A 17,977-nucleotide genomic window follows, 5' to 3' on the forward strand; every position below is an offset into this window, starting at 1 on the left:
GTTTGAATTAGTTACTGTGATTTTGGGAAGCTATTTCTTAGGCTGAAATTCATCACTGTATAAAGAAAAGTACATAAAATCAATGTTAGTTTAGTAACAGCTAGCAAGCACTTACTAGAAACTAAATCTTTTTGATCTCAATAGGAGTGAGTAAACTTTTGTTGGATTGGATAATGCTATCAGTAATCTTTAAGTAAAAAAAAGGTACTAATTTTGTATCTTATACATGTCATTTTCCTCTGTACCCTTGAATAATTCTCATCTTGTTTATACAGGTAATCCTCGGCTTAAGACCACAGTTGGGACCAGAATTTTCATCGCTAAGTGATGTAGTCTGTGAGATGTCACATGACCACATTGCTTAGCGACTGTAATCCCGGCAATCCTCTTGCCATCATTAAGTGAATTTCACTGGTCATTAGCTGAGGACCCACCCCAATCCAAGCCATTTCGGGCTTGGTCCCTCCCGGCCCCAAGCCTCAGTAAGGAAAGGGACTGCCTCCAACTGCCCTTACCCGCCTATCTCCCTCCCATTTCTGCCCTTTTGGCTACCTTGCACCCTGCCTTACCAGAAGCCCCTGAGCCACAGCCCAGCATCAACTGTCAGCCGGCCCTGGAAGCCTCAGCCACCCCAGCAAGTGCCAGCAAGCATTCGTTTGCCCAGCTGCCTTCTCTCCCAGTTCCCCGCACCGACCTTTTGCCTTTTGCAGCCAACTGCAGCAGCCTGGAAGTGTCAGCAAGCATTCATTCGCCTAGCTGCCTTTGCTGTCTCCTTTTCGGACCCAGCTTCTCCTGCAAACGTTTCCTTCACATTCCCTGAGCCTTAGCCTTTGGAAAGAGAGGGCAGCTTTCCACTGCCTTTGCAGCTCCTTCAGAAACAGCGGAAAGCTGGCCTCTCTTTCCAAAGGCACTGTGAAGAGAGCGCAGGTCTCCGAAGGCTCAGGGAGCCGTGTGGAGGAAACATTCGCAGAATAAGCTGTATCTGAAAAGGAGACAGCAAAGGCAGCTGGGCAAGTGAATGCTTGCTGACGTTTGCTGGCGCTTCCTGGCCGCTGCAGCTAAGTGCAAAAGGCGAAAGGTCAGTATGGGGAACTGGGAGAGAAGGCAGCTGGCCAAATGAATGCTTGCTGGGGTGGCTAAGGCTTCCAGTGGTGGCTGCGGCTTCGTGCTGTGCTGTGGCTCGGGCTTTTTGCAGGGCAGGGTGCAGGGTGGCCAAAAGGGCAGAAATGGGGAGGGAGATAGGCGGGTGGGAGGAGTTGAAGCATCCCTGCAGTTGTAAATGCAGGTGGGCTGCCAAGCACCCAAATTTTGATCACGTGACTGCAGGGGCACTGGAATGCTGTAACTTTGGGGACCAGTTTTAAGTCACTTTTTTCATAACTTCAAACAGTCGCTGAACAAATGGTCATAAGCTGAGGACTACCTGTATTTGCTCCTATTACAAATATTAACCAGGGAGCTTAAACTATTTAGCGATCTTGAATCTGTTCAGGTTATTTGTTTCAGTGAATAACAATTAAAAACACAGAAATAATGTAAAATTAATTGTTCTGTAAGCAAAGAAATATATGCAAAATAATATGCCAACTGATAATCAACCATAAATTTTCTAATAAATCTAAAATATATAAATCAAGGTAGTTTGTTTATTTATTTATTAAATTTGTATACTGCCCATCTCCCCTGGAGGGTGACTCTGGGTGGCGCACAATTAAAGTAAAACCCAAAAACAGTTAAAAATATAAATATCCACATTAATTAGTTAAAAAGTCGGACTATATAAAAAGTTCCTATACATAAAAAGACTGAAGACATTCAAGATGATGGGGGTAGAATCAATTACCCCACAAGCCAATTCCATTGGTGCAAGCCCCCATCCGGCCCCCAGGCCATCTGGCATAACCAAGATTTCACTCTCTTCCTGAAAGCCATGAGAGTGGGGGCACACCACACCTCGAGTGGTAAGTTGTTCCACAGAGCGGGGGCCATGGCAGAAAAGGCCCTCTTCGTAGACCCCACCAGTCAAAATTCCTTGACTGGTGGGGTCTGCAACGTGCCCCTTCTGCTGGACTGAATGGGGTGGGCTGATGAAACGGGTGAGACAGCTCCTCAGATAACCTGGTCCTGTGCCATGAAGGGCTGTAAAGGTAATAACCAACACTTTGAATTGGACCCGGAAGCAAACCGGCAACCAATGCAGCTTGCCTAACAGAGGTGTTATATGGGCCGCCCAGGAGCATTCAGAACTGTCTGCGGTGCAGCATTTTGCACCATCTGTAGCTTCCAGGTACTCTTCAAAAGTAGTCCCATGTAGAGCACATTGCAGTAATCCAACCAGGAGGTGACCAGGGCATGAGTGACCATGCGGAGAGCTTCCCGATCCAGGAAGGGACGTAACTCATGCACAACACGAAGTTGCACAAAAGCCCTCCTAGCCATGACAGCCACCTGCTCTTCAAACAGGAGTCATGAGTCTAGGAGGACCCCCAGATTACGCACTGGGTCTGGGGTAGTGCAACCCCAGCAAGAACCAAAGATGATAAACTCCTAGATCTTGAGGCTCCCTGTACCCACAGCCACTCCGTCTTACCAGGGTTCAGTTGAAGCCTTTTGTCCCCCATCCAGGCCCCTACAGCCTCCAGGCACCGCGAAAGGGTAGCCATCTGTCTTACAACTGCTGGTGCAAAAATAACCTCTGAATGAGAAAACTCCTTGTTGCTATTGGGCAGGAGAAACTCCACCTGTTGTAGGTTGAATGACGTTAATTATTATACAAAAACGGTGCAGAAATGCTTTCCAAAATTTACTATAAATAACACAGTGAGAGCAGTTTCTGTTGTCTTCTCCAATAAAAGTACTTGTATAACAATAGCACAATTTCAGACTGTATATCTGAATGGTGGAGATAATTTAATAACTCTGAGTCTGAAGTTCATATTTAATAAAATGTTGATATATTTCATACTTTCTGATTTCTCAAACATATGACTACATTTTCTCATTGCATACTCTGATGCTGATTTCATATTAGCAATAAAGTCAAGTATTTTCTTCTGTTGAAACTCAGGTTGAACCACTAGCTAATATTTATTACAATAAGACTAGTTTTATGAATGAATTCTAGTCAATTTGGTGAAGGCAGGTTTGTGAACTAGACAAAATAAATTAAGATTTTTCCTGTAGGAACATCTTTGGCAATTTATTGTGAGATAAAGGCTGAGAAAAATATGTCAGCAAGGAAATATGTATTTCTATTCTCAAGTATACAGGTGAAACTCGAAAAATTAGAATATCGTGCAAATGTTCATTTATGTCAGTAAGGCAACTCAAAAGGTGAAACCAATATATGAGATAGACGCATTACATGCAAAGCGAGATATGTCAAGCCTTACGTTGGTATAATTGTGATGAGTATGGCGTACAGCTTATGAAAACCCCAAATTCACAATCTCAGAAAATTAGAATAGTGTGAAAAGGTTCAATATTCTAGGCTCAAAGTGTCCCACTCTAATCAGCTAATGAATCCATAACACCTGCAAAGGGTTCCTGAGCCTTTAAATGGTCTCTCAGGCTGGTTCAGTAGGAATCACAAGCATGGGAAAGACTGCTGACCTGACAGTTGTGCAGAAAACCATCACTGACACCCTCCATAAGGAGGGAAAGCCCCAAAAGGTAATTGCAAAAGAAGTTGGATGTTCCCAAAGTGCTGTATCAAAGCACATCAATAGAAGGTTATGTGGAAGGGAAAAGTGTGGTAGAAAAAGGTGCACAAGCAGCAGGGATGACCGCAGTCTGGAAAGGATTGTCAGGAAAAGGTCATTCAAAAGTTTTGGGGACTTTCACAAGGAGTGGACTGAGGCTGGAGTTAGTGTATCAAGAGCCACCACACACAGACGGATCCTGGACATGGGCTTCAAATGTCATATTCCTCTTGTCAAGCCGCTCCTGAACAACAAACAACGTCAGAAGCGTCTTACCTGGCTACAGAAAAAAAGAACTGGTCTGTTGCCCAGTGGTCCAAAGTCCTCTTTTCTGATGAGAGCAACTTTTGCATCTCATTTGGGAACCAAGGACCCAGAGTCTGGAGGAAGAATGGAGAGGCACACAATGCACGATGCTTGAAGTCCAGTGTGAAGTTTCCACAGTCTGTGTTGATTTGGGGAGCCATGTCATCTGCTGGTGTTGGTCCACTGTGTTTCATTAAGTCCAGGGTCAACGCAGCCGTCTACCAGGAGGTTTTGGAGCATTTCATGCTTCCTTCCGCAGATGAGCTTTATGGGGATGCTGACTTCATTTTCCAGCAGCACTTGGCACCTGCCCACACTGCCAAAAGTACCAAAACCTGGTTCAATGACCATGGGATTACTGTGTTTGATTGGCCAGCAAACTCGCCTGACCTGAACCCCATAGAGAATCTATGGGGCATTGCCAAGAGAAAGATGAGGGACATGAGACCGAACAATGCAGCGGAGCTGAAGGCCGCTATTGAAGCATCCTGGTCTTCCATAACACCTCAGCAGTGCCACAGGCTGATAGCACCCATGCCACGCCGCATTGCGGCAGTCATTGCTGCAAAAGGGGTCCAAACCAAGTACTGAGTATATGCATGCTTATACTTTGCAGAGGTCCGATATTGTTCTATTTCCAATCCTTGTGTTATTGATGTCATGTAATATTCTAATTTTCTGAGATTGTGAATTTGGGGGTTTCATAAGCTGTACGCCATACTTATCACAATTATACCAACGTAAGGCTTGACATATCTCGCTTTGCATGTAATGCGTCTATCTCATATATTGGTTTCACCTTTTGAGTTGCCTTACTGACATAAATGAACATTTGCACGATATTCTAATTTTTCGAGTTTCACCTGTATATACTTTGGGACTTGGTAAAGTCCCTTTACCAAACTTGGTAAAAATAATACATTTTAGAGAGAGTATAGTAATACACTACAAAATAGTTATGGGATAATATTCTCTATTCTTACCAAAATAACATAAGAATCTAAAGCACTGAAGACAGTACTTCATTAAAAATTATTTTGCTGTCCAAGCAGTCATGGAAGAAGACAAGAAGTTGACCTCTTCCTTACGCAAGTTGCAATTTTTTCCTAGTGGCTCTTTGATGTATTGCAAGGAGTAGTAAACAGGGTAAGGGACTAGAGCTGCAAATATCAGTAGACCTTTATGTAACTTATTTTATGTTAAAATATGCATCCTGCTACTTATAGTAAAAGCTGCTTTGCGTATAGAACATCCCAGTTCCAGACTCTGGTATCTGGAGTGTTGTCATTGTTATTATTAAGCTGGATAGGTTGTTCTTGACTGATGGCCAACTGGAGTTTGTGCAATGTATTATTCCTTTGGTGACAGCATATCAGTGCCCCATTATTATTGGAAAAAGAATACCAAATTATATGTACACTGATGGTAAACAAGCAAACAAAGTAGATATTTTTCTGGTTAGGTCAACTTCAGGTTTGAAATTTTAATTTCCGATTTGTCTGATGCTCTTCTGACTGTTTTGATTAGTGTGCTGTTGAAAGTAATTGACACAAAGTAAGTAAAATGGGAACCCTAACCCAACATAAACATAATAGGAATTTTTATCAAGTGGATTTTTAATAATCTTATATGATTTGCATCAGCTGGCATTAAAAAGTTGTGGCTATAAAAGAATACAATTCTAATCTCTGTATGCTGTTTTATAGTTTTACTTTCAGGTCATATGCTGTGTTTGAACAATATTATATTTAAAACTAAAGAGCCCTCTAGTGAAATTGACTTAAAATTGCTACATTTTTTCCCTCTTTCATTATTTAGTTGCAGTGCTTCTTAAAAAGCATTAAACTTGCAACCTATTTCTTTAATAAGAGAAAAGCTAAATAAATCATCATCCAGAAAACAAAACAGTTATCTAAATTGCACATGCATGTAACTCTGGTATATTACAGTACTTTAAAATTCTTCTTTAAAACTTTCAAGTCTAATCATTTGGAAGAATCAAATCAATTCTTTCACAACATTATGAAGCTACTTTACATGACACAGCCCTATTAGCAAGGAGTTTTAGAGGATTTTTAAAAATTAATAGATGTGTACAATAATTAAAAGGAGCTAGAAGGAAACACTATCATTAACAAATTATAATATTTGCAAAATTCTGAATTGTAGCTATTCTGAAAATTCATAGTTTGTAGATGTTAAAATGTTCAACAGTAATGGAAGATCAGCATTAATTCATAATCTGAAATAATTCCTAGTAAAACTTTGACTGTTAAATACCAAGAGCATGTTCTTTTTGGAATTCTTGAAGGAATGATTCCTTAGATTTGGACTTTATCTCTAGGATCCACTTATAATTAATGTCATGGTTTAGCTAATTAACAGCATATCATTTAAATTATATGAATCAAATTAAACATATAAAATGGAATCTGGTCCATCTGATATGAATACTACACCAATAAGTAGGCATCTTGTTTTAGAGAAAAGCAACGTTTTGGTGTTATGCAAAATCATGGATTTCTGTGCATGCATAGGTGGGAAAAGTTTGGAAGCTCCCAGTTCTAGTTAATTGTAGCATACCGTATGAATTATAATTATTAACTATTAATTTCAGCAATTCAGTAGTTGATTGGTTTCCCATTAGGCAGAGTTATTATGTATTTTTACTCCAGACATTATGAGAAACTACTGTTAACAGATGAGCATGAAACTGAGCAAACCTCAGGGAGGCAGTGAAGGACAGGAAGGCCTGGCGCAATATGGTTCATGGGGTCACGAAGAGTCGGACACGACTTAACGACTAAACAACAACAACTGTTAACAGAAAGTGAAGGCTTCCAAATTCCATCTCATGGCTCATTCTTTAAGTCACTCTACATGTTCTAATGCAAATGGACAGTTAGTTATGTTTTAACTGATCATATAGTATTTCAGAACATTGATACGTTATTGATATTTTCCGTATCTTCCTGTAAAGTTTAAGGTGGACTGACAATATATGATTATATATACTGATTCTGATAAAATAATCCCATACCAATTAAAAATGTAACACTGCAGCAGTAAATTAATATTAGATACTTGGAAACTTCTACTAAAATAAGAATACTTTGCTAGTGAGGATTCCTAGATGATGTTTGCTCTGTTGCTTTGCAACTGCTAATGACTAGGAGTTTCCAAACCCATACATGTAAATAACCTTTTGATTTTCTGGAATTTTTTGTCTGAACTGAATTTCACCTGTTAACCTTCATCTACTTGATTGCGGCCTCCAAAAGTTGGTTCAAAACAAATACCATTTTTTTGACAATTTATAGATACAGTGACATTTCCATTTACATATTCACACTAATATTTGTTGCATTAAACATGTAAAGTGGAGGTGTACACAAAGTGGAAAACATGTGTCATGGATGCTTGGCTGGACTGTCCTATGCAAGTCATGCTCTGGATGAACCTGAAATCTGCAATATTTTAGTTACTCCTGGATTTTTTCAAGAACAGTCCAGTCGGCTCTGGAAGTAGGGCAAGGCTGACACAGCTCACCCCTCTCTCTGCCCAGTGATCTTTGCAGCACCTTATCTCCCTGCTACCATTTTGTACTGAGCACAGTATATGTGACTGGTCCATCCTTTTCCCCATCTTTCCAAAGCTTTCCTTCCCTGCAGCTGCGATCATCCTGTGTGACCAGGCCACTTGCCATCACCTGATCTTCCCATTTCCTCCTTCCCTATAGCTGCCATTGCCAAGCTTGAATTCAGGAATGGGATACTCAACTGGCCCACCTACCCACCCCTCCCTGGATCTTTGCATCACCTTCCTTACCCTTATCTCTGCTTAGTTGCCACATACACATTGCCACTGATGGCTTTATTTTTTCCTTCTGTCTCTTATCCTAGAACCCCTGTGTCTGGAATACATGTGTACTGGGTCCATGCCTGGATGAAATACATGTGTTATGATCCAAACATGGACCACCCAGTTCTGCCTGTTCCGTGTACAGGATAGTCTGTGCGTCTGTGTAGATATAGCTTATATAAATGGTTAAGAAGAGACATGCCTTTCCAAAAATCTAGAGACATGGTAAGGCCATATTCCAAGGAGCTGATAGGCAAACATTGAAGGATGCATTCAAAAACTTGATTACTTTTACAGATACTTCACCAACTCTGTGATCAAATCATGACTTAGTGCTTCTGTATGATTAGACATCAAGCGAATGGGAAATTTGCTGTAAAGTATTAATTAATAAGTATGTTGGTTCTAGGAGTAGGATATGGGTGTTTAAGTTTTCCATAGTTTTCCCATTGTGCTGTATTGCTTCTATTTTCTCACGGTTCTCAATAATAAACTTTTCCAGTGGATGGTGTAGTCTTATAGACAAAATGTATTTTCTGTTTCTTTTAGAAAACTGTAACTACAGCTTCTATGATCACCACTAAGACACTACCTCTCGTTCTGAAAGCAACAGCAACCATGCCTGCCTCTGTTGTGGGTCAAAGACCTACAATTGCCATGGTGACTGCCATCAACAGCAGCCAGAAAACTGTCCTTAGCACTGATGCACAGAACACGCCTGTCAACCTCCAGACAACAAATAAAGTCACTGGTCCAGGAACAGAGGCAGTACAAATAGTGGCAAAAAATACAGTCACGTTGGTAAGCAAGCACTCGAACCATTTTCATAATAAACACATAAACTTCTATGTACTAGAGAATATAGTATATTTTCTATACTTTGAGAATATACTTTATATTTTGAAGCTTTGCTTTAATTACAATTAGAAAATAAGCTTATTTTAGAAATTTTCAATTTTAATTACTATTCCAAGAGTAGATTAATATTGTTACAGTACCACACAGTTATATATCCTTAATGTGTGTTCCAGTAATGTGTTAAGTTGTTCCTTTATGAGTCTTACTCTACTTGCCGAAAGGACACCAATTTCATAATTTTGATTCTAGAAGCTTATGCTTGGAGATTCTTTATCCAAATGGTGTAACTTCTGATATAGATTACTTTTTCAGTTTTGTTGCGTATGAAAAAAAACACAAAGACTTGCTTAACTTTGTGAAATACTACTGCCTCTGGTTCCACAAAAATGGTACTTTGCACAATTAGTTCTTGGCAGCATTTTTTCAACCAATTGCCTTAGCACTTACAACCTCTGTTACAACCAAGGATCAGTTGACAAAGTATCAAGCAATTGAAACTTGTTAAAATGTAAAATTTAATTTTGAATGTGAAGTTAGCTATTTAAGCAAATGCAATTTGGCTTGGAAATATAAAACTGATTATCAGTTTAGTATCTGAGCCATCTGAATGTTAACATTTGAGAATTAATCCAGAAATGCAGCTGTAAGTAAATCTACTTATAGTCTTAGTATTCTAGTAATAAATTACCTATGTGTTCCTGGACAATAAAGAAAATAACTCATTGTGCAAAGCAGTAAACTTTTGGGCTATTTTGAATATGAATGCTTAACATGGTTAAACTTCTTGTGAAACACCATTTGAATGGGCAACAAAACTGATAATATATTCTAATTATCATAGAGCAACTGGTAATATAAATATGAGAATTCAGAAGGTTCAGATGACTGATACATTTTTAAAGTAATAGCATAGGTTTACATACTTATGAGACAAGCAGAAAGGATTAGCTTCATACTTCCTAAGTAAAACAGTTTCACTCTTCAGAGTCAGTTTATGGTGGAAAGGCTGGCTATCATTACATAACTTTAAAATAATTCATCATACCCTATACCTTTGCTTAAAGCTTCTTTAGTTCCATCGCCACCTGAGCTCACTCCTGTTGTTTAGCAGGTTCAAGCTACAGCTCCTCAGCCTATCAAAGTGCCACAGTTCATCCCTCCTCCCAGACTTACTCCTCGTCCAAATTTCCTTCCACAGGTGAGTCTGTTCAGAATAGATGGCAGCTAATCAAACTGTGTAAAACTCAGTGAATTTTGACTTTGAGGTTTGAAAAAGACAACATTACATATTTCACACATATAGTAATTAGGGCTGTTAAATCTGGGCTGCAAGAATCTGAATGACCAGGAGTGTCATCCAGATTCTTGAGTGACAGCATAAGTTAGCATCATTGCTACAATCTATTGTTGAGTTGGATTCTTGCAGCCCAGATATGGTAGCCAGTAATAAACTCTACCCTATGAGTTCTTTTTCAAATTAAAGCTCCATCTTTGCCATCATGTGGCTGTCATGCCATAGAGCCATGATATTTGTGGGACTGCTTTGCTCCAATTGTTTCTACCCACTTCAGGCCCTGTCAATTAAAGAGTGTCATCTGGTGGGATCCAGGAAGTATGCCTTTTCTGTCTTAACACCTGTCCTTTGGAGCACCACCCCACCCAAGATCAGATTGGCCCTGACCCTGCTGGCCTTTCAGAAAGCCTTTAAGATCTGGCTGTTCTCCCAGGCATTGAAATCAGAAAGTTAGCTGAGACTGTGAATGTGGTTAACTGATTGTTGCTGGGCTGTACCCAGTTGTTGTTTTTTTTTGCTTCTCTGTATTTACTATGCTTTTTATTTTGTTTCTTTTGGTATACTGATGTATACCAATTAAGTGTTCACCATCCAGTTGTTGCCACTGTGATGAGTTTATTTGTAGTTTAATTAATGTAATTTGCTCTTACTGTTTTCTAGAAAGGATCAAATTTGTCATGGGAAGATCAGTTGAGCAAATAATTTTCTGAAATAAATCCTCTCCAATGATTAAAGGCAAATGTGTAGCGTTAGTGTAGAAATCCAGATGACCACTGGATTGGAGCAGAAAGCTAGAGTTTTCTTATTGTTTTGCTACAATGTAATGGTTGTCCAGAATTTTGCATCCCAGATCTGATAGCCAAATGTATAACGGTTTATATGCAGTGCTTTGAATGTCTAATAATATTGTTCCTCTCAATAGATGATTCTTACACCTCACTGAAATTATGTTTCTCTTCTTCACCTCTACTCCCTGCTTTTTTAAGAGAACCAGTTTTCCAGACTTCGAAGCATAAAGTCATGAGCATTATATAAAGAACACCCTAATGTGTTAGATTCAACATTTAAAATAATAAGTTATGAATTCCCTTGATTAATGCATACATATAGGGTTAATATAAATGCAGCTGCATTTAATTTATATTTATTTTGCATAGATAATTCCTCTTCAATAAAAAATATACCATTGGAAATCCAGTGTCTTCTAGGGCTACCATATCAGGGCTGCAAAAAACCTAGATGTTCATTTTAATTTTTTATTACAAGGTAACTTATGAACTAATATTATCCCTGTAGTCTGAATAATAGGTACAGGTAGTCCTCGCTTAATGACCATTCGTTCAGCAACTGTTTGAAATTACAATGGCCCTGAAAAAATGGGCTTATGACCCATGCCTGAAGATACAGCCATTGCAGTGCACCTGAGGTCACATGATCAAAATTCGGGCGCTTGGCAGCCCACCCACACTTACTACAGGGGCGCTACAACTCCCCCCACCTGCCTATCTTCTCTCCCATCTATGTTCTTTTGTCCACCATGCACAGTGGTACTTGTCGGCAGCAGTGCCAGGGCTGGGGCTGAAGTAGAGGCCCGAGGCCTTCAGCAATCTCAGCCAGCTGCCACCACCCTCAGGCCTTGACTTCAGCTCCAGTGCTGCTACTGCCACTGAGAAATGCCGCCTCATGCCCCACACCGCTGGCCTTTGCTGCCTCGCACTTTTCCCCAAGCCATGCCTCTCGTTCCTTCCCTAAAGCTGGTGTTCCGTCATCCCATTCTTTCCCGAAGCCATGTGTCCCATACATTCTGCAAGCCACACCTCTTGTTCCTTCCCTAAAGCTGTCCCATTCTTTCCTGAAGCCGCACGTCCCATTCCTTCTGCAAGCCACACCTCTTGTTCCTTCCCTAAAGCTGGCGTCCCATTCTTTTGAGATCTGGGGAAGACAAGGTTTCGGAAGGATTGTGAGAATGGGATGCCAGCTTGCAGAAGTTTTGGGATGCTTTGGGAAGGAATGGGACAATGGGATGACAGCTTTAGAGAAGGAATGAGAGGTATGGCGTGCAGAAGTTATGGGATGTGTGGCTTCAGGAAGGAATAGGGTGACGGGGCAACAGTTTTAGGGAAGGAACGAGAGGCGGGGCTTGGGAAGCAGCATGAGGCAGTGAAAGCCAGTGGTGTGAGGGTTTGAGGCGGCATTTCTCAGTGGTAGCAATGGCACTGGGGCTGAACTCAAGGCCTGGGGGCGGTGGCAGCTGGCTGAGACTGCTAAAGGCCTTGAGCCTCTACTTCAGCCCCAGCTTAGGCACTGCCACCACCGAGTGCCGCTGTGCAGGGTGGCCAGAAGGACACAGATGGGAGAGATAGGCAGGTGGGGGGAGTTGCAGTGCCCCTGCAGTTGTAAGCACTGCTGGGTGGCTGAGGGTTCCAGGGGCAGCTGCAGCTTTGTACTACATTGCACCACTCCCCCAACTCATGCGTTGCCTGCGCCAGCCTCCCAGGGCCTCTCCCACTCCCCAAGGCATTCCTACGCTCCTTATGTGGCACTCCATCTGCTTAATGACCCATGATTCTCACTTAATGATGGCAGCCGGGACTATTGGGATTACAGTTTGCTAAGCGAAGTGGTCACATGATAATTCGCTTAACGACCACATCGCTTAGCAACCTAAATTCTGGTCCCAATGGTGGTCGTTAAGTGAGGATTACCTGTAGGTGAAGTCTTCCTGATGCAGAGACAAGCAACAGTTATAGTTGGAATTAGCCAAGTTTGAGACAGATTTCAAATTAAGTCCTTTTGTGCTGAAGTGTAGGTCTGTGTAACACAAGCATCATTTTGTATTAAGTCATGTTTGTTGGAAATAGTCTGATATGTTATTCTCTTCTCTCTCTCTCTCTCTCTCTCTGTTTCTCTCTCTGTTTAGGTTCGACCTAAACCGGTTGCCCAGAATAACATACCTATAGCCCCAGCCCCACCTCCTCCTATGCTCGCTGCTCCTCAACTTATTCAGAGGCCTGTGATGTTGACCACAAAGTTCACACCCACCTCCTTACCCTCTACACAGAATTCCATACACCCAGTCCGTGTTGTGAACGGGCAAACAGCAACCATAGCCAAAACTTTTCCAATGGCACAACTCACCAGCATTGTTATAGCAGCCCCAGGTACCAGGCTTGCTGGACCTCAGACTCTACAGATCAGCAAACCAAATGTTGAGAAGCAGGTACAGCTGGAGGAATGCTGTTTGGTTGGTCTGTATTTTTATTTACAGCCCATCAGAACCATTACAATTTGCTTGCTTTGTTTTACTTCTACCTCAGTATACAGCTTTCATCAGCAAAAATATGTTCCCATTATTTTGCTAACATTTCTAATGAAACTGACTTGTAAGTGAGGTAACAATTTTGCAACAACCTTAAATTTATCATTGGTTACAGAAAGGGTATTTAAATAATTTGCAACCTAGATAGTCGAAAGACCATAGCCCTAACATCAGAAGTTGTCATTTTTTTCCTGGGTAATGCATCTTCTTTAAGCTGATTTTGAAGCCTGCTGATTTGAATTCTCAGAATTACAGGTGAAACTCGAAAAATTAGAATATTGTGCAAATGTTCATTTATGTCAGTACGGCAACTCAAAAGGTGAAACCAATATATGAGATAGACGCATTACATGCAAAGCGAGATATGTCAAGCCTTACTGTGGTATAATTGTGATGAATATGGCGTACAGCTTATGAAAACCCCAAATTCACAATCTCAGAAAATTAGAATATTACATGACATCAATAACACAAGGATTGGAAATAGAACAATATTGGACCTCTGCAAAGTATAAGCATGCATATGTACTCAGTACTTGGTTTGGGCCCCTTTTGCAGCAATGACTGCCACAATGCGACGTGGCATGGATGCTATCAGCCTGTGGCACTGCTGAGGCGTTATGGAAGACCAGGATGCTTCAATAGCGGCCTTCAGCTCCGCTGCATTGTTCGGTCTCATGTCCCTCATCTTTCTCTTGTCAACGCCCCATAGATTCTCTATGGGGTTCAGGTCAGGCAAGTTTGCTGGCCAATCAAGCACAGTAATCCCATGGTCATTGAACCAGGTTTTGGTACTTTGGTACTAACCAGGCAGTGTGGGCAGGTGCCAGGTCCTGCTGGAAAATGAAGTCAGCATCCCCATAAAGCTTGCCTGCGGAAGGAAGCATGAAGTGCTCCAAAATCTCCTGGTAGACGGCTGCGTTGACCCTGGACTTAATGAAACACAGTGGACCAACACCAGCAGATGACATGGCTCCCCAAATCAACACAGACTGTGGAAACTTCACACTGGACTTCAAGCATCGTGCATTGTGTGCCTCTCCATTCGTCCTCCAGACTCTGGGTGCTTGGTTCCCAAATGAGATGCAAAAGTTGCTCTCATCAGAAAAGAGGACTGTGGACCACTGGGCAACAGACCAGTTCTTTTTTTCTGTAGCCCAGGTAAGACGCTTCTGACGTTGTTTGTTGTTCAGGAGCGGCTTGACAAGAGGAATACGACATTTGAAGCCCATGTCCAGGATCCGTCTGTGTGTGGTGGCTCTTGATGCACTAACTCCAGCCTCAGTCCACTCCTTGTGAAACTCCCCAACACTTTTGAGTGGCCTTTTCCTGACAATCCTCTCCAGGCTGTGGTCATCCCTGCTGCTTGTGCACCTTTCTCTACCACACTTTTCCCTTCCACATAACCTTCTATTGATGTGCTTTGATACAGCACTTTGGGAACATCCAACTTCTTTTGCAATTACCTTTTGGGGCTTTCCCTCCTTATGGAGAGTGTCAATGATGGTTTTCTGCACAACTGTCAGGTCAGCAGTCTTTCCCATGCTTGTGGTTCCTACTGAACCAGCCTAAGAGACCATTTAAAGGCTCAGGAACCCTTTGCAGGTGTTATGGATTCATTAGCTGATTAGAGTGGGACACTTTGAGCCTAGAATATTGAACCTTTTCACACTATTCTAATTTTCTGAGATTGTGAATTTGGGGGTTTCATAAGCTGTACGCCATAATCATCACAATTATACCACAGTAAGGCTTGACATATCTCGCTTTGCATGTAATGCGTCTATCTCATATATTGGTTTCACCTTTTGAGTTGCCTTACTGACATAAATGAACATTTGCACGATATTCTAATTTTTCGAGTTTCACCTGTAAGCTTGACAAATTTTCCATTGATACATGAGGAAAGTGACCAACTTTTTTGTCTTTTAGGAAGTTGCAGCATATTTGTGCATTAATTCACCTTAAAACATGAACAGAAAATCAGCATATACTAAATTATTAGTCTGGTTTGCACTTAAGGAAAGGAGTAGTATTTCCTTCCATTTTGAACTAACAAAGAACCACTGTTAGTGTTAATTGAGACTTAGTTGTACCTCTAATATCTTTAACCATGATTGACTTATTCGGTAAGTAGTGCCAGATATTTCCAGTGCTGGTTCAGAGCCATATCAGACTAAACTGTAAGACTCTTTTAGAATAAACTAAAGAGTCTCTGAGAGCCAGTTTGGTCTAGTGGTTAAAGCACCAGGCTAGAAAGCAGGAGACTGAGTTCTAGTCCTGCCTTAGGCATGAAAGCCAGCTGGGTGACTTTGGGCCAATCACTCTCTCTCAGCCCAACTCACCTCACAGGGTTGTTGTGGGGAAAGTAGGAAGAGGAAGGAGTTTTAGGTATGTTTGCTATCTTGAGTTATTTATAAAAAAGAATAAAGTCAGAATAAAAAAATCTAAAAAAAACTCTACTGTTCAAACAAATGTTTAGAGACATTGCCAGCGTTCACTCATAATCATAAGCCAGGTTTTAAGCATGTTTTGTTGAAAAATCTAAAGCAGCTTAATTTGTATAGATAGCATGCTAAGCCAAAAATGAACAGGCCACAATATGGCTTATTATTAAATACAAACCAGTGCATATGCATATTCTGTGCATTGCTCCTATAGCATACTGAAAATATCTTTGTCTCCTTGGAACAGATTGGTAACATTTTATGACTTCACACCCATGTCATAAAGTGATTGTTGTGTCATTGTGGAGGCACTTATGATGCTATATGCAAAGGATTCTGCCATATAGCATGTAAATATACTTCAGGAAAACCCAGTCTTTCAGGAATCATGGAGAACTAATTTTCAGGCAAATTCATGTTAGTAGTAAAGCATGAAGAGAAGTGCAGAGTGCCTCTTCCTAACAAAATGGTGTCTAAGCAAGCTTTTCAGGGAGATCATTTTATAAAATGTCAACTCATCTGTAGTTCTGCTTCCCAGGTCTTTTACTTAAGTCTTGGACCTTTGGGGTGTTCCAAAAAATTATTATTATTTGGGATATTTTCACGTAATTAAGGGTTTTCATCATTGTTGTCATTCTGGTTGATAACAAGCATTGTTTCTCCTTTCTTTCTTTCTTTCTTTCTTTCTTTCTTTCTTTCTTTCTTTCTTTCTTTCTTTCTTTCTTTCTTTCTTTCGTTTCGTTTCGTTTCGTTTCATGGCTAAAATAAGAAATACATATTTAGTTGTTTCTATTTCAGACAGTCAAGCCCCAAGTAGAAACAGAGGAGAAGCCAACAGAGGTTCATACTGTTACCCCTCCTGCACCTCCCAAGCCAAAACGAGAAGAAAACCCACAGGTACTAATAATTACAATATTATTTTCTGTCAGGTGATCTAATATATTGTCAGTTGGTAATATGTTAAAAATGGGTTTTGTTTATTGTCTGAAATCTCTTAAATATCTGGGAATAATTCTTCCAAGAAAAATGCCTTTGTAGTATATGTAAATACAATTGGCAGTATAATTCAGATTAACAATAATGTTAACAGACAGTTGAAAGTACTTATGAATTTATGGGGAAGAATAAATGTGGTAAAAATGAATTTAACTTCAAGATTAGTATATAAATTTAAGAGAGATGTCTCTGTGTTAATTCCAACTAGATATTTTAAACAGATCAATAAGCTACTGATGACTTTTTAATGGAATGGTCAGATCCCAGGGTTCTTTCTTTCAAATTGTAATTACCATATGAAAATGGGGCTTCTGATTTTCCAGATTTTTAGTTGTTCCATTGGGCATCGGATTTTTTTCTTTTCTTAAAATTACATGAATTAGAATATGAGCCACTAGGGCTACAACCACAGAGTTATTATTGGCTTCTTTGAAATCCTAGCAGGTTCTGTTTTTAATCAGAATTTAGTTGTATTCCCAAGCATTAAAGGCAGCCAGATTTATTTGGATGTTATTTTTTTAGATTGTTTGTTTGTTTATTTACCCAATTTATTAGCTGCCCATCTCACTTTTTCCAAGCAACTCTAGGCGGTGTACAACAGGGTTAAAAAGCAATAAATAAATACATTAAAAAGTATAAAAATATAAAAAACCAAACTAAAACAAAAAATAATAAGTGAAGAGATGTTACAAATAACGTTTATCCTGCCTTTATTATTTTTATAAATAACTCAAGGTGATGAACATATCTAATACTCCTATTTTCCCCTCAACAACAACCCTGTGAGGTGAGTTGGGCTGAGAGAGAATGACTGGCACAAAGTCACCCAGCCGGCTTTCATGCCTAAGGTGGGACTAGAACTCACAGTCTCCTGCTTTCTAGCCTGATGCCTTAACCACTAGACCAAACTGGCTTTCAGTTTGTTATTAGAAGCGTTATTGGGAATGTTTTGTTACTGGAAATGTTATTGGGATGGAGATTCAAATTTGACTTTTTTCTTATGAAAAATGGGTAATTATATTAACTGATTTTTGTTTTTAATATTATATTAATACTTCCTCTGGAAATGGAGTGACATATAAGTTGTGGTAGATAGATAGGCAGGCAGGCAGGCAGGCAGGCAGGCAGGCAGGAAGGATTCTGTGGGATAATACCTATTTAGAAATGGTGGGTAAAAGTGTTCAGACCTTTAGTT

The 17,977-nt window shown here is 40.3% G+C and overlaps 1 protein-coding gene across 7 annotated transcripts in view; it reads left to right on the top strand.

The window, feature by feature from the left end:
- Positions 1–17,977, top strand: part of PHF21A (PHD finger protein 21A) — a 201,612-nt gene that overhangs the window by 148,753 nt on the left and 34,882 nt on the right. For 4 of the 7 annotated variants that reach the window (XM_088145723.1, XM_088145719.1, XM_088145724.1 and 1 more), the window contains exons 7-10: positions 8,418–8,669; positions 9,835–9,924; positions 12,941–13,240; positions 16,585–16,683. In XM_088145723.1, coding sequence (XP_088001849.1) covers positions 8,418–8,669; positions 9,835–9,924; positions 12,941–13,240; positions 16,585–16,683 — 741 coding nt within the window. The remainder of the gene's footprint in view (positions 1–8,417; positions 8,670–9,834; positions 9,925–12,940; positions 13,241–16,584; positions 16,684–17,977) is intronic. The other 3 variants (XM_088145725.1, XM_088145721.1, XM_088145722.1) reach the window with 1 other exon arrangement.

The sequence above is a fragment of the Python bivittatus genome, unplaced genomic scaffold, assembly GCF_059951505.1.
Source record: "Python bivittatus isolate LINGU-HERP-01145 unplaced genomic scaffold, Pbiv_v1 ctg000480_np1212, whole genome shotgun sequence".
NCBI lineage: Eukaryota > Metazoa > Chordata > Lepidosauria > Squamata > Pythonidae > Python > Python bivittatus.